Source organism: Mycetomoellerius zeteki, unplaced genomic scaffold, assembly GCF_001594055.1.
Source record: "Mycetomoellerius zeteki isolate Tzet28-1 unplaced genomic scaffold, Tzet1.0 scaffold36, whole genome shotgun sequence".
In the NCBI taxonomy this organism is placed as follows: Eukaryota; Metazoa; Arthropoda; class Insecta; order Hymenoptera; family Formicidae; genus Mycetomoellerius; species Mycetomoellerius zeteki.
Window position 1 is genome coordinate 101,670 of NW_017257349.1, and position 25,584 is coordinate 127,253.

Sequence of the window (25,584 nt, forward strand, 5' to 3'; positions counted from 1 at the left end):
GTAATAATCGTAATGCCGACAATAGGCGACGCACAAAGGGAATTAGACACCTATATACACGCGGAAGCGCGTTCGCGCGCGCGGGCGTCGCGACAGCCGCGCGCATGTCACCCCCTCGTGCTGGGGGTTGGTTCCTCTCTAATTACATCGATCCCCGACCGCCATCCGATTGGTCCACCATCCAGGATCCAGCCTCCACCCGCTCCTCCACTGCCGTCACCGCCGCCACCGCCACCGCCGCCGTGCAGGTAAATCTCATGCGAACGTGAAACAATCAGATCATCCGGGAAACCGCGAAGAGGGGTACGGGGCAGAGGGGATCCATGATGCCCCGGGGTCCATGATGACGCCGGGATGCTGCGGAGAGTGTTGCCCAAGTTTTTTAGCCACCGAGCGTTTAATAGCTGGGGGGGCTTTGCAGGAGTTCGTTGCCGTGGTTGTTATTGTTATTTCCGTTCTGTTGCTGCTTGATCTCGCTTGATCTTTTGAGGAATAGAATACCAATGTGTAAAATGTGATGCGCGAATTAAAGATAATTGAGAGATAATATTAAAAATGAATATGGAAATGTATCGCGTGATAAAACGAAATTAAAATAAAATAATAATAAAATGATGTATCGCATCACGGTAGCCAAAATAACTTTAAATTCATAATATTTATGTGTTTTTACAGATAATTTCCAACGGATCCTGAACTCGATAATAAATTATAGCAAGCAAATTAAAAATAGAAATTTAAAGGTTTTTTCGAATTGAATATGTTATTAGTTAAAGAAAACAATTTTATTATCCATTTAATTCTCTAAGGTCCAGTTCCACAACTCACGGTTAACTCTTAACCGAGGTTCAACTTACTCATTGTCTCTTTCTAATTTTAGAATTGGAAAGAGATAAGAAACAAGTTGAACCTCGGTTAAGAGTTAACCGTGAATTGTGGAACTGGATCTAAATCACATTTCGAAAAAAGCCTTTTTCAATTTTTCATAACTTGAAAATTATTAATGCACTACATTTTGAAAATTAATTTCAATTTATATACCAAAATATCTATCGTAAAAAGCAAAGGTAAAAGAATTTTCTATATTGAAGTATTTATTGTAAAAAAATAATGCAATTAAAGTAGGGCATTCTATGTATCTAAAATATCGTCACAAAATTTATATTTTAATGAAAATTTATGATAATATAATTATATTATTATATTATTATTTTATTACTTATTATTATTAAGCTTATTATTATTTTATTATAAGTTTAATAAATTTCGCAATTGGATTTGCTCTTCATTGTTTATGAAAAGCATATAGAAACGGGTAGTAATAAGGAGGATAATATTTTAATCAAAGATTAGAAATGGAGGGAAAATATTTGAATGCCAACGAGTAATAATAATCGGTATTCATCAGAACCAATCGTTTCATTGCATGAAAATAGGATAGAATGAACTCACAGAGCAATCTCGCTGTTCACGCTAAACCGCGCGCATTCTTTTTTTCCATTTCTACTCGCGAAAACCCCCTTTTCATTTCCGCGAAGCAACGCATGATTGGTATCGTGATTATTAAACTTATATTTTCCTCCTTTGTTGTTTTTCTAAAATCACATTTTTATTGTAAATTTAGCTATATGCTGCTTAACGATATAATTCTGGATATATGAAATATGATTTTTCTTGAAAAATCAAGATATATCTGAAATTACAAAGATATTATGAGATAATTTATTATTTATGTCAATCAGAGAAATTATTACGACTTGCCGATAGTATTTCTATATAAAAATAAATATACCTAATAATTAATTTATTATATAATTTTTCGGAAAAAATCTGAGTACGATATTGAATAATCCATACGATATTGGATAAGATTTATAATTCCATGCAATAAGTAATATAATTATTCCTTATGCGTTATTGCTTATACTTTCTTTGCTTGAAAAATCTGTAGCCATAAAGTAACCGTCGCCGTGACATAGCAACAGTATTTTTAAATATAATTAAATAAAACAACATTCTAATAGTTAAGATAAATTATAAAAGTGACATGGTTTATCTTAATTTTGGTATATACACGTATATTATATTAAATGTATATACACACAGAAAAATACATACCGTATGCAAGTAATAATTATTTTGTTTCAGCAAAAGAATTTTAAAAGTTCATATATCCGCAAATATATCATAAATTCATTAGTATCAATTAATTTATTCAAAATATATTCTGAATCCTAATAAGTTTAATACTTCAATCAAGATCATTGATTTAAAACAAATTCAATTTACTTATTATTAAAGACGCTTCTTTCGATCAGTTTTACATTAAAAAAAGAAATTAATTCTTGTTTTAAGTTTATAATAATGAGTTTTTCCAAAACTTGTAATAAGTACATTTTAAGATCATTATAAAAAAAATTCTTTAATAAAAGTAACCGTTTATACTTAAAAGGAAGAAAATAAATTAAGTAATCACTTTTCTTAGCAATAGAATATTTTTTGTGTTTTTGCGCCAAATAAAATGTCTTGATATTTTTACTAACAATAAGAAAACATAAATTTTTAAATGATCAAAAAATTTCTAGGCGATCATAAATTATATTATAGATTATCCTCATAATCTTCGCTTATAGAAAAGTTCTAGGATCTTACAAACGCTTTACGAAGGAAATCGAGACCGCCACGGTCAAATCGGGAAATCCTAAGAGGTATCGCGTGTTTATCCGTCCACACAGGAAGCGAAACTTTTGGCCGTACAAATGCGGCCGCACGTGCGATTTCGCATAGGGGCGGTACAGCGCCGCACGGAAAAGGGAGGGTGGCCAAGGGTGGAGTGATATCTCCGGATGTAGAAGGGAGGTATCCCCCTACCTCCGGTCCTTCGTTTCTCAGTTAGCACGAGGTGAGAGAATGGAGGACGGCCAGGTGATTCAGACGCGCGTGCCATTCCGCAGAAACTGACGTTCTCTAGCTCGCGGGATCTTCTTCGTCTTGCCGCCGTGCGAATTCTTCAAACTCTGAAAAGTCCCACGGGATAGCTTTCAGTTATGATTGGCCGGAAAATCGTATTCCTGTGAAGTTATTACCGGGAGTTAATTCGGGACATTGGCAACGTCGAGTGAAAATGAATTTCGGTCGGATAATAAAAAGGAGGAATGAGAGACAAGTGAATTATGAAAGATAATCAGGTTTAAAACTTATGACAGGCGGAAATTTTGATTCAAAATTGTGAACTCCGCGTTCTAAAAATTCGGACAGTTTCGAGTCTTCTGCTTTCTACGAACGTGTCTTGGACGCATCGAATCCATTGGTTGGAATAACGTCGCGGTCACTAACATTTTCTACAAGTTTAAATCTGATGACATTCAAACGCAGGAAATCCTAAATCTTTATAAAAATAATTCTCCGTGTCTGAAAATTTATTTATTCATTTATTCATGCTAGAACATTTTGATGAACAGAAAACTTCAGTGAAAAAAAATATCTTTTAAACTCATCCTTGTTTATCTGGAAGAATTTTACTTTTAAGAAGAGAGACTTTTACTAGAGAGATTATTTTGCTTTACTTGGAAGAAGTATTGGGAAATATTTCGTATGAACGATTAAGTCTACAGATTATATAAATTCGTTAAATGTCCGCAAAGAAGACAAGAAGACCATCATCGCCGCGACGTTTCTTCGCGCGGCTTTACGGTCATTTGGAGGCAACGAAGAAAACCGAAGATGACGAGGACGAGGATCACGCGAGGGAGAGTTTGGATTCTTCGCCAGAGATTACGGAGAAAGCATCACAAGAGCTTCCCGACTCACCTGAATCACATAAAATGTTGCCTGTAAGTACAAATAGATCCTTCGTTTTAATATACACACAGAAAAGTATCAAGAAAAGTGATCACTTAATTGATTTTCTTTCTTTTAAATTACAGTTATTTTTAACAATGATATTTTCTCGATAATAATCTTAAAATGTACTGATAAATTTTAGAGAAACTCATTATTGATTGAAGAAACTTTATACAATAAGCAAATCGAATTTGTTTTAATTTAATAATTTCATTGAATTATTATTATACTCAAATCATCTCAATTTTCGGTTGATTTCTTAGAGTTCCTAAAAAATGCCTAGTTCCAGAGACTGACTTTAAAGTTAAGTTTCCTGAACTTTTCTTGAGAAAAATGTTTTGATTGATGTTATGAAAATCAGAAATTCTGTTTGGTTTCACCAAAATGTCATTCTTGTCGATTTTATCAATTTATTTATATATATATATATTAAATATTTAATATATATATATATTAATCGAAATGTTTATCAAAATATTTTTCTTATTGTATGATTTATTAGGATTTAATTTTGAAGTTTTCAAAATATTTGAATGATTTTATAACTTTTTAGAAAACTTCTTTAATTTTTAGATACAAATTGGAACACTTCTCAGAAGTTTATTGTTAAAAGTCTATATCTCTTCTAAAATTTCTTAACATGTAAATACTAAAATATTTCTGCAAGATTTTTTGAAATTTGTTTACTCTATAATTTCCGAAGAAAAGTTATAAAATCTGAAAAAGCTTAAGATATTTTTTCGCAGACCTTTGTAAGTTTGAAACGTAAACAGTTCTCCAAAAAATATATTGAGATGTTGTGAGAATTTTTGTCTAAATTTAGTCGATGTCAGGATTAAACTGTCACTTTTCTACTTTTGTAAGGTGCCACACTCCAAGGACCTTGAAAAAGTGCCAAACGATGTCGCAAGTAGTAAAATATTCGAGAGCAAGGAAACGAAGAAAGATTCGATGCTCACAGGTATGAGACTGCCTTTTCTGCACGGATTCCTTCCGCGAGGACCCGGCCAGACTTTTCATCTCACGCAGCTCGCGCACCCATCCACGTTGCCGCCGCATCTTCACGTTTTGCCGAATCATCAGTCCATGGGCGAGCACCACTTCCAAGGATTCTCAGCCTTCCGTAAGCTCCTGTTGCTTCCGTATCGCAGATTTCAGTTTTCCGCAATTATAATGTTAACATGACACCCACACGTGTTTTCCGCCGCTCTGGAAGAACTCTAATAAATGCATACATCAGTCGATTTTTGTTAAATCCAATTTAACAAAATTAATTTTAATCATAAATTTAATCCTAATTCTCTCAGATTTGCTCCGAAATTTCCTTAGTTGATATTCGCGGGTTCAGTGTGTGTTTTAAATTATATCTTAAAGTTAATATAATTGAATGATTTTTTTAATTTTGATGGTCAAAATTCGAGGCATAAAATTATGTAATTTTTAAAATTATGTAAGATTGTGAAAATTTAGTTTTAATTAACAAAATTACTCTATTTTTATCAAGTATTTAATTTGATTGATTTAAAAAATGATTAAATAATTCATGTTATCCTGAAATTTCTGAGTGCTTGCAAAAAAATATCAGGATTACAACCATTTAAGAACTTTCGGATTTTAAATACTTAAAAATAAATTGGGGCCCTATATACTGCGAAGTTCTTCACGTAAAAATCTACAAGTAAACCGGATACTTGGATCCTCAAATATTCTACGAATATATCAACATCTATATGCCCTAAAACAATGATTAATTGGATATTTAAAACATTTTTCATTCAAAATTATAGTGTACATTAAGATCCCGAATTTTAACATGGATTTTATTTAATGTTCTATGTGGTACCATCTATATATGTATCTTTAGCCAAGAAACAAACACTCTGTTCCATCCGTGCATTTAACCTGCAAGTTGCATGGAGATACATACCACGAAAATGCAGGTGACTGCATAACGCGTCTCCAAAAGCTCGACTCTCTCTCTCTCTCTCTCTCTGCCTGTATTTTGTATCTCCCCCCTCTTCGTCTCTTCGTAAGCTTAAGATCGAAAGGCGTCTTTACGTTCGAGTATTCGCGAATCAGTAAGCAGATTTTGTGATGTCGCATTACGTGATGCTGAACGGACACGGCCACCGTCCAGACGGAGAGGATATTGAGGCACTCTTCTGTCGCGCAACAATGGCACAATCCTACACAGGAAGGATTTCAGGAGGAAATCAATTCAGACGCTTCTCTGAAATTTAACAAAACTTTCACCGTTTTTCCGCGGTCTGACTCTCCCCTAGCTCTCTAAAAAAAAATGTATTTTGTTCATTTATACACTTTTCGCAGAAACATCCCTGGTGAAAATTTTTCTCAGAATTTTTCATATAATTTTTCAGAATTTCTATATAATTTTACAAAACTTTCTCACATTTCTTATACGAATTGGAACATTTCTCAGAAAATCTACATCTTTTCTCGGAATTTTTCATATATGTTAATCATGAAATATCGTAAGATTTCTAAGATTTTTTGTAAGTATAATTTCTGATGAAATGTTATAAAATCTAAAAAAGATTTAAAAATATTTTTTGAAAATTATGGGATGAGAAATTTCAGAATATTTCAGAATTCACTTGTATAAAAAATTCTGAGAGAAGATGTAAACTTTCCGAATATTTCTGTGTATTTCTGAAAAATGTTACAATTCGTATAAAAATTATGAGAAAAATTTTCACCAGGGACGGCATTAAAAAGAGGCACTTGAAAGGGAATCTTTTGTCTTATAGAAATTTGACAAATTTTGAAATATTAAAGTATTTAAAATAAATAAAAATAAAATAAAAACAGAGGATTTGATACGAAAAGCGTAGCTTTTTCAAGTACAAAAAAAATTATTTCCGAAACACAGGAAATGTTGAGCACAGCAATTACTTAGTTACATCTGACAAATTATTGTTTTCAAGCGGATGAAGATATTTTTTGGATAATTTCACAGAACTAAAAAAATTTAAGAATTTTCTTCTAAAATCGGAATAATCTCCGTTTTTATCTTTATATTTATTCGATATCGTTGCGATATATTGAAGATTTTATAAATTTCTTAGTCGTTTCGGAAGCTGTACGAACGTTGTGAAACAGTACATCGACTTACATAGAAATTCGATGAATATATTTCTAAATCAAATATTTTTAATTAAAATATTTCAGAAATATTTCAAAATTTTTCATGAAATATAAATATGCCTGAAATCAGAGTTTCTGAAATATTCCTTTTCTTACAATTTACAATATTTTTAAAATATTTTAATCGTGAAATATTTTAAAATATTTTACAAATATTTATGACAAATTTTTGAAATATTTCAAAAAATGGTTCATATAAATATTTCACGCTATATGAGATTTCTATTTTTACAAACGGGTTTCGAGATATTCTAGCAGAGGACCAGAGGATATCGTTGCGACGGAGAACAGGAGAGAGGAATTAACGAATTTCACTCTTCATCTGGAAAGTTTGACGCTCCGCGTCACGCCAGAAACATTGCGAGTAGAGGACAAGCCGCACGCGGCACGCACACCCACTCGCGGGTTTTATCCCGCTTCGACACTTCGTCGCGATATTGTGATGAGATTACGAGACGCAGTTGGCCGCTCCTCAATGCGAGAAATACATCGCCGCGGTATTCCTACTGAAAAATTCAACTCTTCTCCTCTCCCGGGCTCCCTTAAGCCTCACAAGCCACCGATTCGACTCGCCGGAAAATATTGTACATGCCGGATGTTTGTGTAAGTCGTGGCTTGTATCGTCGAGGGATCTATACCCGCCTGTGACGTATCCAGATTTGATCCCGGCGATCTCAATTTGTTCCAAAGGCGTGAAAATTTTTCTCATAATTTTTATACGAATTGTAACATTTGTCAGAAATACTCAGAAATATTCGGAAAATTTACATCTTCTCTCTAAATTTTTCATACAAGTGAATTCTGAAATATTCTAAAATTTCTCATCCCATAATTTTTAAAAAATATTTTTTGATTTGTTAGATTTTTTATAACATTTCATCAGAAATTATACTTACAAGAACTTTTAGAAATCTTACGATATTTCATAAATAACATACATGAAAAATTCTGAGAAAAGATGTAGATTTTCTGAAAAGTGTTCCAATTTGTATAAAAAAATGAGATAAAGTTATAAAATTATATAAAAATTTTGAAAAATTATATAGAAATTCCGAAAAATTATATGAAAAATTCTGGGAAAAATTTTCATCAGGGCGTCGAAAGATATTTTTTCGTAGAGATACTTTAGAGGTGTCGCATCAATTCGAACATTATACGAAAATGTTCATAATATTTTATATCTTATAATATTCTTAAGAATTTTTCATATTTCAAATTTATAAAGATTTCTGAAGTCTTAAACGGTTATGAGGTTCAAGGAGCAATTAGTATCCCATATCCGCTTTACGCCAGATTGGACGAAGCCTCGGGAAGCCTCAATTTCCGATATCGCTCTCTTTTACCAGTGCATCCTAATTATTCTATTACGCAACAAAGATGAAATTACAGCATGGCCAGATTTATTTCACGAATCCCATCAAGTGTGCTGAAAAACGAAGATCAGAATCAAATTGAAGTATTAAGGAAGCAAACCATGATACATATGTAACGAATTTTTAATTTTCAAATTACTGAATTATTCAAATTATTGAATTATTAAAATATTTAAATTAAATTATTTGTTGCTTTTCGTCAATTAAAACTTGAATGTTTAGAAGAAATCTATGATAACGATAAACTTTGTCACGTGACTATTCTTGTTTTACGCTGATAAAATTATTAAATCAATTGAACAACAATTGAAACAAGTTATAGTTAGTTTTCCATCTCCATTCTACTTCACTTCATTGCTATGAAACTCTAGCTTAGTACACATAATTTTCCGGTCTTTTACTACACACGATGGTTTAACGACTGATTATCTCCCCAGTTAATTTTCATCACTTTTAGTGAAAAATCATTAAGTGATTCTTACTTATACTTAAACATCTTTATTTAGAAAATATTTATAAAGTTGTGTATTTAAAAAGGGAAAGAATAGAAGCTATTATTTAAGATAAATATGTACTTATATATGGACATTTACACACAAAATTTATTATTATCAATCTCAAATGCTTTTTTTATTACAATATTATAATTTAAATGTATTTAAAGATTAAATAGAAAATATATAATATTTAATTGGATTCTTTGATATCAATATAATAATTAAAACTTGCAATACAGGCAAATTATAATTGCGCAGTATAATTTACTCTCATTTGCCTGTATTGCGAGTTTCAATTATTTAAAGATTATAATTAAATTATAATATTATATTTAAAAAAGTATTTGAGATTAAAAAAAATAATAGTATAAACGAATAAAGTTTAGGGTAAATATCCGGACATAGGTACATGTCCAGTCACTGGGACGTTTATTTTAGTCAAATACTCCTAATATTTCAAAGAAGAGAAATGTGCAGGACACGAATGATGTGTATACTAAAAATTAAAATTAAAAATACTTCAAAATCTTCACTTCTATAATATTTTAGAAAGAACATCGAAAATAATTTGTGACACACAGATGTCTACATTTTAAATCGGAATTCCATAGAAATAAAATAAGAATATCTCGTGCTATACATACGTAAATTTTGAACATGTGAAAAGAACTTTTGCTCCTCTTGGAGATTTGTATTTCTTTCTTCGCAGTGGCGCGTAGAAGAAGAAAAGAGGGCCGACCACGAAGACAAAGGACAACGTTCAGCGGCGAACAGACACTGAGGTTGGAAGTTGAATATCGGCGGGGAGAGTACATTTCGAGGGGACGCAGATTCGAGCTCGCAACTTCCTTGAGACTTACCGAGACGCAAATCAAAATTTGGTTCCAAAACAGGCGCGCCAAGGACAAAAGAATCGAAAAGGCGCAACTAGACCAGCAATACCGGTACTCATTTACTCACATTTTTGTCTAGTTTCTTATCTAAAATATAATCTTAATTGTATCTTTGGATTCCTTCGAGAATACTATTAAATGAATTCGTTCTCCTAAATTTTTAATCGTGGAAATTTAATCACATCATGAAATTATTAAATATATAAATTTTTTTAACTTATGAAGATATTTCAAACTAAAAATAAATGACTCAAAATTAAGTAAAAAGGCTCAATAAATTAAATAATGCAAAGAAAGGCTACGAGCCTAAAACAAATCGTTTAATATAAATTTGACTTACATAAAATAAAGATAAAAATAAATAATCATATAAAACAAACGTTTCGACAAAATATCAGGTCATTATCAATGTTGACAGAAAATTAGTATTGTATATAATATAAAATTAGAAATTATAAAATTCGTTAACATAGTAAATAAATCCAATCATAAGATGTTCAACATAAACTCAATCTGAGTCAACTCCAATAAATTAATAAATAAAATTCATAAGAGCGCCATGTAAAATATCTTCCTATGATTGTTGAGATCTATTAAATATTTAATATTAAAAAGTAATTCAATATTCATTAAATCATTCAAAATATGAATGTAAATGAAGATAAAAATAAATAATTTCAAAGTCAAAGTATAAGTTAAAACAAACGATAATGATATCGAAACATAAAAGTTCCAAAAAATGGATCTCTAATATACAGAATACAAACAAAAGGGACAAATTGATTTTTAAATTCTCTAGAAAGACCATACTTTCTTAAATTAGGATTTTAAACTGCTATTTTATTTCTGAAAGTTACTTAAGCCACGCTAATCTAATTTCTCTTCGTTGAAACTGACATGGGAAAAATAAGAGGGCCATATGGAACATGTGGCAATTTTCGCATAGATCCCACATCCTTGCATCCCACGCACGATGCATCCAGTCGATTTGTTATCTTGTCAGCATGATGTATCATGCTTTCAATGCGGCTATTAACGCGCGGGTGTTAGTTTCATCAGCTGTTCTTAGAAATATAAAATTATTTTTAGGTCATTCGGAGCTGTTTACATCGCGAATTTTCCAATTTTCGAAATTCTCACAATGAGAGATATAATACCATAAAAATAATTAAAAAATAAAATTATTCTCCTTCTTCTAAATTATTCTTCTTTGGTCTCTTTCTTTTTTCAATATTTTAAGATACGAAAATTATTCTCAGGTCATCCCGGGCTTTTTACATCGTGAATACTTCAATTTCCGAAATTCTCACGACGACGGGATCTTCCTCTAAATATCCCAAATCGCGAGAGAACCATCAACCACCTCACCTGAAATCGCGAGTACAATTATTCCGGAGAACACGGCCGGCACGGTCCGGAGGAGAGACGCGTTGCCCGATGAATTCGGCACCCTCCGTAATGCGATGCGAGGCGAGGCGCCGAGAACGCCCCGGTGTCGCACAAAGACCGAAATTTGTATGAGCTCCTCCTTCCGCCGTAGATCACAATAGCGGGAGATGTAATCCCACTTAAGGCTATTTAGCGGCGTATCGCATCGGTGTATCAACTCCCGGTCGAACCGCAGTCGAGCGTCGCATACTCGGGGTCCATCGAATCTCACCAACCCTTCGTCCCTTCACCACCCCTTGCACCCCTTGCATCCCTCCCGGAGAGTGTTCCCAATGTTATTCAGTCGATATGCACCTGACGCTCGATAAACCGGATAAACGACGGATAAATGCATCCCCCGTGTTAACCACGAGATTTTCTCATCCACTTGTCGCAACCCTCGCGCGTTCACGCACTGTCCTGATCTCCGCAATCTCAATTTGCTCCAAAAACGTTCAAAGACATTCACGGAAGGATATTTCCGGGGAGAGGATTCTGAGAAACGAGCGGGCAGAGTTTTATTTTAATCACACAGAATTTTAAATAGAATGATAAGATTTTTAATAGGACGTTTTGATGAACTTTTCATTCCAAAATCCAATCGTTAAAATATTTAACGTTGAACATTGTCCATACAGCACAAAATTTGCAACAACATCGCTGCAAAATCTCTGCAATATTGCTGCAATGTTGCAGCAACTTTGTGCTGTAGGGGGTGAGAATACTTCTTTTTAATTTGCAACAATTAAGTATTGAAGAAAAATATTAAATGTTGAAAATTAGAAAGGTTATTTTTTACATTAAAATGTTGAAAATGAAAAATATCGTTTAATATAAAAATGTTAAAATTTAGGATAAGTTATGTTAAGCTATCGTACTGTGTTTTATAGTTTATGTTATATCAATCAGAATTATTACATATATATCATCATCTCTTTGATTGTCAAAGACCATGTATCTTCATATTGGATCTTTTATTTTTTCTTCAAGTGTCTTTATTATTGAAGATTGACTACAATTCTGGCGAACTTTTCTTTATTCATATATTACTCTGAGTATATCTATAAACGTATGGATGTCTATATATAAATCATCTACCCTTTTAACATTTTTGAATCACGAGCACTTTTTTCTTCCTGAATCCTTAGTAGTATACAAAATATTACATGTTAATTTAAAAAATGGAAAGAATAGAAAAATCAAGTATATGTGATAAATTCTTTGTCAGATTGGTAAACATTTTTACATAAATTGGAATACTTTTCAGAAACACTGAGAAAGTCATTCTTACATCGTCTCTCAGAATTTTTTATATGTATGAATCCCGAAATGTTCTAAGATTTTTTTAACTCCTCATTTTATAACTTCCGAAAATATTTCAGATTAAATATGCAAGATTTTTATTTTCAAAATATTTTAGAATTCACATATATGCAGAATAATTCTAGAAAAGATGTACACAAAAATTATATGAAAGATTTTGAGCAAAATTTTCACCAGGGATAATGTTATAAAAAGCTCGATTACGTTCCAAATGGCTGAGATCTCAATGGCGGAACATCTCATAACAGTCTTCATTTAATAACCAGCCGAGTATTTAGAACGTAAACGAGCGGAACTGCCGACACGCGATCCGCAGTTTAAGTAACGATTCCGTTCCTCCCTAATGTTTCGCTGAATAAAAGCATTTATTTCAATTAAATGGAAACGCCATTCATGAATGCTCCCTTTTTACAATCTCTCTGAAGTGTCTTTTTTTTTTATACAGACAGAAGCGATTTTTGCAGTTGGAAAGTATTAAATATCTTAATTTAAGTATCCAACATTTACGATCACCACCATTTGTCAGAAAAATTTTCAGGAAACAGTTTAACTTTGTTGTCAAATCTCTTTGTGGTTTACAGAAACTTCGCGGTATCGAACGGCCTGGTGAATCTGCCGCTTTACAATGCGACAGGATTCTGCGGCCTTTGCCTGTACAAAGATACTTACGGGTCGGTGACCAACCACTCCTGCATCTCCAGCAACCCCGTCGTCGACTCGTCCTCGAAGGATCAGCCACGTTACAGCAGCAGTAGCAGCGAGACGTCTGATAATCCACCGAATCTCGTATCCACGACTTAATTAAATCCAACGCGCGATCGATATGTTCACTTAAGACACATCTGACAATAAGTTCATTTCCCTTTTTTTCTGTGTAAACTACGCGATATAGAAGCAGTTTTAACGATCAATTTTCGGCGTGCACGAAAGGTGAAACGTTAAGAAAATCTTTTCTGGCGCTATAATAAATAATTAGGAAAAATTGCAACATTTATTGACGTCAAAAGATACTTTCTTGTACCAGTTTCTTTTTTAATTTCATCCATCTCTTCAAATATCGTCGGAATTGATCAACTTATATTTTAAAATTTTTCACGCAATTTGCCGAGTTCTTTTTCAATAGCATTTCCTCATTATTTATTTATATGTTTATTTCTACCAATGTATTAATTTTAATCTTGGTTTAAGTTTTTTTAATTCTTAGAACTTAATTCGTTGGTAAAAATAAGCATTAGTCTTCAAGATTAAAGTTTTTCAAAGATCAAGATGCCCAAAGCATCATGTTTATTTCTACCAATGTAGATTAATTTTAATCTTGGTTTAAGTTTTTCTAATTCTTAGAACTTAATTCGTTGGTAAAAATAAGCATTAGTCTTCAAGATTAAAGTTTTTTAAAGCACGCCGAAAATGAAATCGATTTGAAACAATGAAAAAACATGAAAAATGTTAACAACAATTATCATCGAAAAGTCAATCGGATTGCAATTAATCATAATAGTAACGTAACGTATAGAGTTGCAATTATTAATTATACAATAATTATAATAAAGCGTAAGATTTGAGCATGTTTTACCTGTAATTAACGCTTAATCAAAATAATGAGAATATACGAAACTGCAAAAAAAATATATATATATATACAGTTTAGTTATTTATTTAATTATATTTCGCGAATAATTCATAATAATTAGTGCAATGGGTTATAATATAAATATATCTAATAATTTTTTATAGCTGACGCATAAGCATAATTGCATGTATTTCATGAGTTTGGAGGAGAATGAAAAAACACACAGCTCTGTAGAGAGAGAGACTAAAAGAAGTTTATTAAATGTGTAAAAATAGTGTTACAATCTAAACACATACAATATATTCTTTTTATATCCTAAAAAATCCTAAATTTCTTAATTTCTAGGATTTCTACAGTTTCAAGAACTTTTCAATCTCTAAAATTGTAAGTTCTTTATAACTGTAAATGCAAGAATTTTGTTCCGAGAGATTCCGATCCAAGAGAGAAAATACTCTTTTTTTAATCCTCAATTAAATTCTTAGCTTTTTAAAATCTTTCGGTTTTTCCTTCATAAAAATTTTTATATTGCTAAAAATTTCGATACTGAAAATACCTTTTCAATTGTGTAGAAGCTTAAGAGGACAGTCTATCTTGTAGATATAAAACTAATAAATTTTGTTTTTTGTGAACGTAATAAATTTCTTATAAAATTTTCAAATATTTTACTAATTAATTATTCAAAGTTGCATATGTAATTTTTAGAAAAAGATATTCGTTTATGAAAAAAATATTAAAAGCTATTTTTTAAAATGTGTCTTTAATATGTGTATACAATATTTTTTCTTCACCTAATAAAAAATGCTAAAGTGCTATGTTACTAAAGATAATGTCTAATTATTTCCAAAAAGAAATTAAATATTTGCAAAATAGCAGTAAATTAAGGTCAGATTTCGAATATTTGCTTGTAAATTTTTCTTTTGAGGATACAATATTATTATGTAAAATAATATTGATCCGTTTAATTCTTCGAAATTGCCTTCGAAATTACAGTATAAACTGCATTCTTAAGACTAATCTTACCGAAATCAAAAATTTTTAAAGGCAAGGTAGATTCTAGGTATTAAAATTTTTTATTTTTATAAATATTCACTTTTTCAATCTTTGGATTCTTGGAACTTCTGGAAGCTTAGATTCTTTTCTCAAAATTACCTGATCTCAATTAACACTTGAAGCAATTTGAAAAAATAGGTCATATGAGATACATAGATTGATCGTTACTTGAACTTACCTCGGTCGGCGGCCTTGGAAGGACGGCGGCACAGGCACATCGCTCTCGCCGAGTACCAGCCCAAACGGTAAACCAGAAATTAATGAAAACGAAAGACAGCAATTAATACAGTGAAAGTAAAAAGAAGTCTCATTAACAAACGCCCTGCCTGCCCTTCGCGAACGAGAGAACTTAAATAAACCAAGTGACAATGTTTCTTTTTTTCGCGCTTTACAAGGTGAGGACACAGCTGACTGCCTATAGATTTAAACAGACTTCCCGTGTAATGAATTTACATTAAAAATAAACCCATACGTGTCTGAATGTGTAGCCTTCAATAAATATTAATATTCGAGACTCGGATTTCTGAAATTTCAATTGCTCATAACATACCATGTAAATCTTGAGTAATAAGGTCTCTTCGATAATGCCGGTTGTTACATCTCAGCTTTAGATTTTAGCCTATTTGTTAAACTCATTTCTCTTTTAGAAAGTCTAATATTTCGACATTCAAGATTTTAATTAGGAATACTGATTTTTTAAATATTAGCATTATGTGTTCTTGCATGATCACGTCCTTAAATGTTTGGAAATCTTGAGTTCTTAAGGAAAATCTTGTATATCGACGAATCAATATTAAAGATTTATCTATAAAATCTTATCTATAAATCAATTATTCTTGCAGGAATCTTAGGTGACGAAGACTTTTGAACTGAGAATACTTGCTAACATTTTGAATATCAAATATATTACTGATATTTGGTTTCCTAGGCATCACAGTTTTGATGGCGTGATTCCTTCAACCTAATATGTGATAAAAATATCGCACCTGAATAGAAATGCTATAATTTAAAAATTTCTCTATAAAGTGAACATAAAAATCAGAAAAGAAGATATTTAAAGATCTAATTTATGAACTTTTCTAAAGTACTCGACGATATAAAGTTCTGTCTGCTTAATAGTCATAAATAAAGCTTTAACTTTGTTTTCTAAAATTCAAGATTCATACAGTACATTTTTAAACTCTAAATCTTCGGATGATATATGAAAAAAGCACATCTTAAAGAGCCCTCTTCATCTCTAAGCGATATATTTTTATAGAGAGACTTTCTGTGTGTACACACGAACACTGGTGAAGATATAAAAAAAAAGAGAAGAAAAATATAAAAAAAAACAGCAACGATGCAACAGCTATACGAACGAAAATGTATCTCCTGTTCAACCTAAAACTTTCTTTGTGAAAGGAAGATGAATTAAATGGAATCGACAATGTTCCAAACTTAGCATATTACATATTACATGTTTTTTTAAACTTCGTGATTATGCATGTACAATTGAACAATGTTAAAAAAAATTTTAAAACACGTTTTTTAAAATTAGAATGTTAGAATTTGTATACATTATAAATTAAAATTATAATAAACTTTAATATGGAACATATACAAACTTATTATTTAATATACATATATAAACGACAATCTGCAAGACGGTAGATAATTGCAACCCGTCATCAATAAATAATAAAAACAGTTTATATATTTAAAAATTAATTTTGTATAGTTTTTATTCCTCAAAGTAAAAATTTATTTCCACTTTATGCGCATATGCGCTCTTTTTTTAAATCGTGTCTCTATTTTTTAAAAGAGCATTTGTTTCTATATTTTTTTCTTTCTGCATTAAATTATAGTGACGTTATAAAAAATTTTCTTAATTTGAAAGATTCTGGATATTTTAGAAATTTAACTTTCTCGATATAATCTTAAAGCAAATTCTATCGATTCTTTTCCATTCATCAAACTTTCGCAAGTTCTTTTATTAATAACAACAATTCTGGTATACAGTGCACCAGATACACAACGTAGTCGTCAAAAAACATTGTAAAATAAGACTGTAATGTCATGCACACACTCGTTGCCATTTAACACCCTAAAGAAATATATGTACATTTACGTGTGTTATATATGTATATCTAAGCAAATGAGTCGAAACATTCCTACCTGTGATTGCATAACAGAGACTAGAATGCAAAGAGTCTAGTAAATACTAGTCCTGTCTGTCGCAGCCTGAGAATCCTTTCTCTCTCTCTCTCTCTCTCTCTCTCTGTTATTTTTGCTTTTTCCCTTTTTTCCTGTTCTTTCGCTCTTTCTCTCTGCTAGCTTCTTCCTGGCTCTCTTAAGCTGATAATCTTCGTCACTAAATTTCATATCCAAACTGCACTAGACTAACTAGAGACTACTCTAGCATTTTCAACACCGCTCTAGATCTACCGAAAAGTGATAAGCTAATTGGGGGATGACAGGATTCGACTCGAAAATTATGCTTTAGATAAATACCTGGACTACGTCTTTAAGTATGTAAATCTTCATGTCTAAAAAATTTTATTTTAGAGATTCATTATATCAATGACATAGGAAAATTTTATCTTTCTTAGCAGAATCTCAAACAATTAAATTCAAATGAAATTTCAAATTAATTTGGACATTATTCTAATCAAGAATTCCTAGAAATTTCGAAATTTTTAAGAAAATCAATATTAAAAAAAAATTAATTCAGAGAGCTTGAAAACTTTAACAACCTTGGGAGACTAAACTTTTGAAATCTCCTAGGTTTTTGAAAATCAAGTTTTTAAAAAATTTTTTTAACAAATTTTTTTTAAATTATTCTTATCACTTTCAAAATTCTCAAGTTGAACAATAGTGATTCGAAATTTCAATCAGACATTTGAAATCGTCCTAAATTCTTGATAATCACTATCTAGAGCACAAATCTTTCTATAATGAAAAATAAGTACGAAAAAAACTCGCAAGTCGTTTGTGATATTCTTCGCGATGAAAAAAAACTACAAAAGACTGGGATGGGGTTTTCGTTCTATACAAATGATTTAATACTGTGAATACATATTTGAACATTGACGCCTCGAGGTATCGGTGGTATTTTTTTTTCTTTTTCATTAACTACACAGTCGACAGTACATCTATTTCTGCCTTTTCCTTCATTTTTTTCGTCTATTGTACAAATCCTATAAGTTGTTTCAACGTGTACAAGAAATGATCCTATCTATCATTATTATCGTGAATAATTTTATTATGCAGCTTCGAAGAAAAAAAAGTTACGTTATAAGAGATGACAATATATGTGTGACAATATATAACTGTATTTTATATACATTTTGTCTGTTTCATAAAATTAAGAGATTTATTAAGAACTGTACTTTATATACATTTTGCCTGTTTTTCATAAAGAACTTTCGAATTGAAACTTCGAAGTTGCATGAGAAAGATATTCCGGGTAATGTTAGATAATTTACCCGCTACATTCTGACCTTTCGCAGTAGTTTAATCTGAGCTTATAGCCTATTATTACCTCGCGTCGCAAAATTAAGATATAATTAAGAAAAGGTTTCTTTTTTTATTTAAGCCAACTAATGCTTAAACGATTATACAGCTTCATAAACTAGTTTCCTATTAATTAGTCCTAATTAATGCCTACAAACGCTGATGAATATACTCTTCTCTTGCTATTTTTGTCGCTACATGCACGCACTATGTCTTTTTCTCTCTTTTCTTCTCACATATTTTTCCTAATATAAATTATCTTCTTTTATATATGAATGAATATTTTCCCTATCTGCTGATGAATATTTACGCGCATTTATATTCGTAAAAAGGACGTAAATATACATTTAAATGATAATACGAATCTTTATAATGAGTGGAGAAAGGGAAAAACTGGACGCAAGATTAGAAAAAAATAGGCGTATAAGCCTCTCACTGCGAACTAACTGATGACTTTTTTTTCTCTTTCTCTGTCCTGTATCCTGATTGTCCTGCCTGCCTGACCGACTTCCTGACAGTTTCTGAGTTTCTGCCTGTTCGTTGTCTTGTCTCTCTAGCCTGATAGCCTGCCTGCCTGCTCCGATACTAAACAGTACAGAAGTACTGACGACTAGAAGACAAGTAGTAGTAGTAGTAGGAGTAGTAGCTTCACCTGAGGTTCAAAAGTCAAGAAATCTGTTAGTTAAACTCCTTAGCCTGTGCAAAGGACCGATTGGGTCGTGAGCAAGGAATTTCCGAATCTTGGGATCTTTTTAAGGCTCTGGATTTCTAAAGACATTTCTTGGATTCCAAGAATTTTTAAATTTACGCAATGGAGAAATTTTTACATTTCTGTTTTATTTAATTTCGAATTATATGGATATTTAAGAATATCAAATCAATTCAGTTTCCTACAGATTAAAAAAAAAATTTTTTACTCTACTATTTTTATTATTTAAGATCGTAATATTTCTACATCCATATATTTCTAGATAAATTCTAAGTCTCAAAATTTTTAATGGAATTCTTAGATAACAAATGGCATATTATTTTTAAATTTCTAGACAAATTAAAAATTCTTGAATTTCTGTGTTTTTGTTTTGTCCAATTTTCAGATGTGTGAATTTTTTAAGAATCTGTAAGACTCTTATATGTAATATGTTTTTAGAATTTAAAATCAATGTTTTATGTCTATTAATTCTAGAATTTCTTTCAAATTATTCTTTTAAATTCTTAAAATCTTAAACCTCATTAGAGAATATTTCATAGGAACGTCAATATTTCATTAAATTAGACTCAGAATATTAAATTTCAAAAATACAAACTTCCTGAAAAATGTTCCATATCCAAACTGCTCTGTGGAAGTTTAAAAAATATTACTTCAATTTGATAAATCACTTTCTATAAAGATCTAAAAGATCTCCTTACTTCTACATTCTTGGATTCCTCAAATTCTCGGTGCCTGATATCCTGAGATTCTTAAATCCTTGAGACCTTTAGAGGTCCTAATATACAAAATTGTGTATTATTAATTGTGAACACTTCATATTAAATAAATTCCTTCGGGAAAAATCCTTCCTTTTTACCAGACTATAGTAAAATAACTAATCACACATCCTACGCATATGTATAAAACAAAAGAAATACTATTCTTTAACACGTTGGATAAAATATCATAAGATATGAGAAGTGAAAATAGATTATCATCTTGCTATTCTCACCTAAATTCTGATCTACACTTTCGAAAACGTGCTAATTGTAAAAAATAAGAAAAAAAGAACACCACTTGGATTGCCAAATAAATGAGTTAATTATATAGTCACGCTAGAAAAATGATGTAGCAAATATTGATATTATTAATAGGATAAACAACAATGGCTAAAAGATGTAACTTTGCATTCTAATTGCATCGTTTGCACAAGCCTTAAAATTATATGTGTGTATGCATATACATATATCAACAATAAAACAACTATTATGTCCTCATTTATAACCATGAGATAATTTTTATGCTCTTTTGTCTCTCAATAAATTTTTAATACATACACACACACACACACATATATGTATGTATGTATGTATGTATGTACATTAATTTCTAATTACGTTCTAAATAATATGAGCAAGACATGTAAACTAATTAATTCTTATTGTATTATGTAAAAATTAATTCTTATTTGTTAGTAAAAATTAATTATAAGAATTAATTCTATAAAATTAAATAATTAACAAACTGAGATTGATACTTAAGATAAATTAATTTATACAAGTTGAAGTTATCCGTTAAATATATGTATAAATCAAAATATGTTGTCATTTATAAATAAATACGTAATCAACAAAATAAAGAAAAGAAAAAGTATTTATACTATTTAATATCGCATACACCTGATTTCAAATTTTGTGAGAAATAATTCGACATTTCCGAAATTTTACGATTGCCATAAATTTAAACAAAACGATTTTAAAATAGTGAATCGATAACATTATTGAAATAATTATAATGTTGCTTACCAGCGAGAAGGGTCAGCGATATGCTCAATGTTCTCTTAATATCTTCTTCCACTGCCGCCTCCACCGCCACCCATGTTTCCACCTCCGAGAGAATTACCGCCATAACCACCTTGGTTACCATATCCACCGCCACCGCCGGAATTTCCGCCACCCATAGGACCTGCAGCATCATAAAAAAAACTACAGATTAGCAGAAACAATTGTTTCTAAATCGCATAATGAAATAACGCAATAACTATGAAGTACATAAAAGTAGACTCACATTCAATAATGAAAAAAATGAAAGTCAAAAGATTTTGATATTTTTTGAATTTTAATAATTATGTAGATAACAGTTTAACAGGAAAAAAACCCGAAGAAAAAATAATTATCATTGAATTTCAAGAAGGAACCTTGTCCGCTGAAAGGCGGTAACCATCTGGAGTCTCCCGATTGACGTCCGCTAGGACCGGAATTAATGCCATATGGTGCCGGTCTACCACCCGAATTGAAATTATTGCGCACTGGGCCACCGCCATAACCCTGTTGATAACCACCACCGAAGTTGTCATTGCTCCAATTACCGCCGCTGTTGTAGCCGCCCTGTCCGCCTTGGTTCCATCCACCCCCTTTAAAACACAGTAATTAGCATCTTTTTTTTTAACATCTCCATTGTTTGAAATAATGAGATACTGTTACGCTATTCCACTCTATGGCAGAGACAGTATTTATTTTTTATTGTTAGTATAATAACATTTCAATTATCAAATACTTTGTAATATTGTATAACATTGATATAGAAATAATTTTGTTATTGTGTTAATTTTTGTTTATTTTATGAAGTTTTGTTTCTTTAAGTTTATTCTTTGCTTATTCTAGTAATTTTTTATCATGTCATATAACGTTATTCTTTAGAATACAAAGCTCTCTCTGCACTGCAATTGCTACTTTGACCCTGGCATATCTCAAAGAATCGTCAATAGATAATTTAAAGTATATTACATACCGAGAAAAAAAACATAAAATTTTTAATATTATATCTGATTGAGAAATTAATAAAGTTTTCGAATCCACTCACATATTTATAGCCTTTTTTTTACACATTGAAACCAATTCTTAAATATATTACTGAATACAGTATGACATCATCAATGCAAGGTCAACTCCAAGTTCTAAGAGGAATAAGAAGACAAATACCTTCAAGCAAATCTTTACCTTGATTCTGATTCTCCCAAGGTCCATTACCTCCCCAACCTCCTTGATTACCTCCACCGTATCCACCTTGATTACTACCATTATTCCAGTCACCACCACCGCCACTGCTGCCACGTCCTCCCCAGCTACCACCGCCTTGGTTACCACCACGGGGTCCTCTGCCTACACCTTGGCCACCGCGACTGCCGCCGCCACCACCACCGCTGCCTCCAGAAGCAGATGCCATTTCTGCTCTGCTTAAAGCCTGTAATAAAAATTGTCACGTTAATAAAAATATGAACTATTCAGCTGATTCAATCAGATTTATGAAAAATGAAGAAACAGTGTAGAATATTTTATATCATATTGTATACGAAAACATCAAAATAAAATATCACAGATTTGAATTATTTTATAAAGATGCACGCATGCACGCACTCACTCACTCACGCACTCACTCACGCACGCACGCACGCACGCACACGGGATGTTCCATTTTAATGATCCACCCAAATACACCCAAAAACTTTTTTATTTTTGATCTTAGAAAAAAATGTTTCAGACAAAAGTTGTATGGCTTTGAGGGGGACATAGATGGTGTCATTAGTTTGATCTTAAATAGTTGCTTGAAGGTCATCTTCAATTTCTTAAATGGAAACCCCTATTTTTCATTGGATATTCTTGTAGCTTACCTCAAGAGCTTTCCAAAACACTATAATAAAATATTTTTTGATCGAGTACTTTTTTAGTTACAATGCTCGAAAATCAAGGCCATTGGAGGTTGTTCCTCTTATTTTCATTTTTACACTAAAAATTCATTTTAACGTAAAAATGAAAATAAGAGGAACAATCTCCAATGGTCTTAATCTTAACAAATGTTATCTAGTTTATGATCTTAAACAACATTTAAGAGGTTTTAGCTGTCGGTCAGACATCTTAGATAGTGTTAAATGCCGGAGGTACTGTAACTTTCGAACATCATAACTAAAAAAGTATTCGATGAAAAAATATTTTATTATAGTGTTTTAGAAAGCTCTTGAGGTAAGCTACAAGAATATTCAATGAAAAATAGGGGTTTCCATTTAAGAAATTGATGGTAACCTCCACATGACCTTCAAGCAAGTATTCAAGGTCAAACTAATGACACCATCTTATGTCTCCTTCAAAGCCATACAACTTTTGTCTGAAACATTTTTTTCTAAGATCAAAAATAAAAGTTATTTGGGGTGGGACATTAAAATGGGACATGTATATTATATATGACAATTCGTTAAAATGTAAAATATTAGAAAAAAGTTACGAAAAACACTAAAAAGAAATAAAAGATCGAATTAGTCTTTTAGAAATTTTTATGCAATCTGTATATTTTAATAGTGAACAATTTTTGAAGATAAATTCTTTTCACCTTTTTGACGTCAACATGCTTGCCGCGAATCTGATGATTACGCTGTAGACAGATCTTGTCGACAGGATCATAATCATCAAATTCGACAAAGCCGAATCCACGTTTCTTGCCAGTCTCCTTGTCAGTCACTATGCTAATCGAGTTTATGCTGCCATAGCTCTGAAAATACTGTCTGAGATCTTCTTCTTCATGATCATCCTTTAAACCACCAACAAAGAGTTTCTTTACAGTAGCTCCAGCTTCTGGCCGACCTATTTCTTGCCTAGGGACTGCTCTTTTGGGCTCAACCACTCTACCGTCTACTCTGTGAGGCCTGTACAAATTTTTTAATTTCTTATGTAAACTCACTTTCTTAGACTATAACTAACAGGAAATAAAGTCTTATTGTTACTTTCTTAGATAAAATAAATAAGAGAATCAATTTATGCAAAGAAAAAATAGAAATTTATATGAGCAAGCATCTTTTTACAATCTTGTGCAAATCCTTTTTTTACCTAGCATTCTGAGCATCATCCACCATATGAGCACGGGAATAAGTGATAAAACCAAAACCTCTTGAACGCTTGGTTTTGGGATCTTTCATAACCACCACATCTACGATCTCTCCCCATTGCTCAAAGTGCTTCTTAAGTGAATCGTCCGTTGTTCTATAATCCAAACCGCCGATGAATAGTTTTCTAACATGTTCTGGCTCATTTTTACCATCCTGAAATATTAAACAACATTATAAATTATCACTGAAATTTTTTAATCACACAAAATAATTACATACAGCCTTGCCTATAAGTATTATACAATATCTTCAATTTGTTCTTTCAAAAGAGTACTGGTGGCAATAAAAGTCAAAGGAGAAAAATTAACAAGATATTAAAATTGTTATAAAAATAAATATTATTTATTTTTCGTTAGATATATAAAATATTTACGTCCATTTTATATTTATAATATATTGTTAATTATTCTTTATATGTCATATTTAAATATGTATATAGGGTGTAACTGAAATAACGCCCACTAATCATGTAGTGCTATTCCTAATAAAAAACTGAGACGAAAAGTCCTCTACCATATTGCAATTTTCGTAATATTTTTTTTTAATTACCCAATAAGCAAAATGTTTAAAATCGACGTATAAGACAACTTCAAGATATCTTTAAGAGTTCTTTAAGAAAAATCTTCAAAATATTTCACAAAGAACACGGAAAAATATCTCAAAATTGTCTTATGCGTTTGTATAAATTGTCGATTTTATCCATTTGTTCGGCAATATTTAGAAATTAATATCTCGTTAACTATTGTAAAAATTGCAAAATGGTAGAGAACTTTTCGACTTAGTTTTTTATTAGAAATAGCACTGTATGATTAGTGGGCGTTATTTCAGTTACACCCTGTGTGTATATATATATACAGGGTGTTTCATTTTAAGTGATATGGTCGATTATCTTGCGAATCGATGATTTTATTGAAAAATTTTTCAAACAAAAGTTGCATGGCTTGAAGGGGATATATGATGGAAATGTGGACTTGACCTTGAGTGACCTTGTCAAAATCAGGTCAGGGTCATTAATGTTTTTTAAAATAGAAACCCGTATTTTTTATTACATATTCTTATAGCTTCTCGAGAGCTTTCCAAAACACTATAATTAAGTTCATTTTCATTAAGTACTTTTCGAGTTATGAGGCTTGAAAGTTACAATATCGCCGCCATTAGCATTACACAAGGTGTCCGACCGATGGCTAAAACCTCTTGAATGTTATTCAGGATCATGTTCTGAATAACATTTGTCTATAATAACTAATAAAATTATCGATTCGCGAGATAATTGACCATATCACTTAAAATGATACACCCTTTTATATATATATATATATATATATA

At 31.4% G+C, this 25,584-nt stretch overlaps 2 protein-coding genes across 2 annotated transcripts in view; one reads left to right on the top strand and one right to left on the bottom strand.

Moving 5' to 3' along the window:
• Positions 1-3,632: 3,632 nt before the first annotated feature.
• Positions 3,633-13,337, top strand: LOC108725739 (homeobox protein rough). The gene is made up of 4 exons (XM_018452940.1): positions 3,633-3,833; positions 4,708-4,966; positions 9,588-9,822; positions 13,104-13,337. Exons 1-4 carry the CDS (start codon positions 3,633-3,635, stop codon positions 13,321-13,323), a joined length of 915 nt encoding a protein of 304 aa, XP_018308442.1. The 3' UTR covers positions 13,324-13,337.
• Positions 13,338-19,208: 5,871 nt separating this feature from the next.
• Positions 19,209-25,584, bottom strand: part of Hrb87F (Heterogeneous nuclear ribonucleoprotein at 87F) — a 7,151-nt gene continuing 775 nt past the window's right edge. Inside the window, exons 2-7 of the mRNA XM_018452998.1 lie at positions 24,200-24,411; positions 23,706-24,018; positions 22,322-22,565; positions 21,520-21,735; positions 21,128-21,287; positions 19,209-19,286 (exon numbers count right to left, since the gene is read on the bottom strand). Of these exons, the coding sequence (XP_018308500.1) occupies positions 21,163-21,287; positions 21,520-21,735; positions 22,322-22,565; positions 23,706-24,018; positions 24,200-24,411 (1,110 nt within the window). The 3' untranslated portion in view covers positions 19,209-19,286; positions 21,128-21,162. The remainder of the gene's footprint in view (positions 19,287-21,127; positions 21,288-21,519; positions 21,736-22,321; positions 22,566-23,705; positions 24,019-24,199; positions 24,412-25,584) is intronic.

Coding starts and splice junctions, on each gene's coding strand:
- LOC108725739 (XM_018452940.1), top strand. CDS start 3,633: ATGTCCGCAAAGAAGACAAGAAGACCATCATCGCCGCGACGTTTCTTC. Junction 4,967..9,587: donor CCAAGGATTCTCAGCCTTCC/GTAAGCTCCTGT, acceptor CTTTCTTCGCAG/TGGCGCGTAGAAGAAGAAAA. Junction 9,823..13,103: donor CAACTAGACCAGCAATACCG/GTACTCATTTAC, acceptor TGTGGTTTACAG/AAACTTCGCGGTATCGAACG.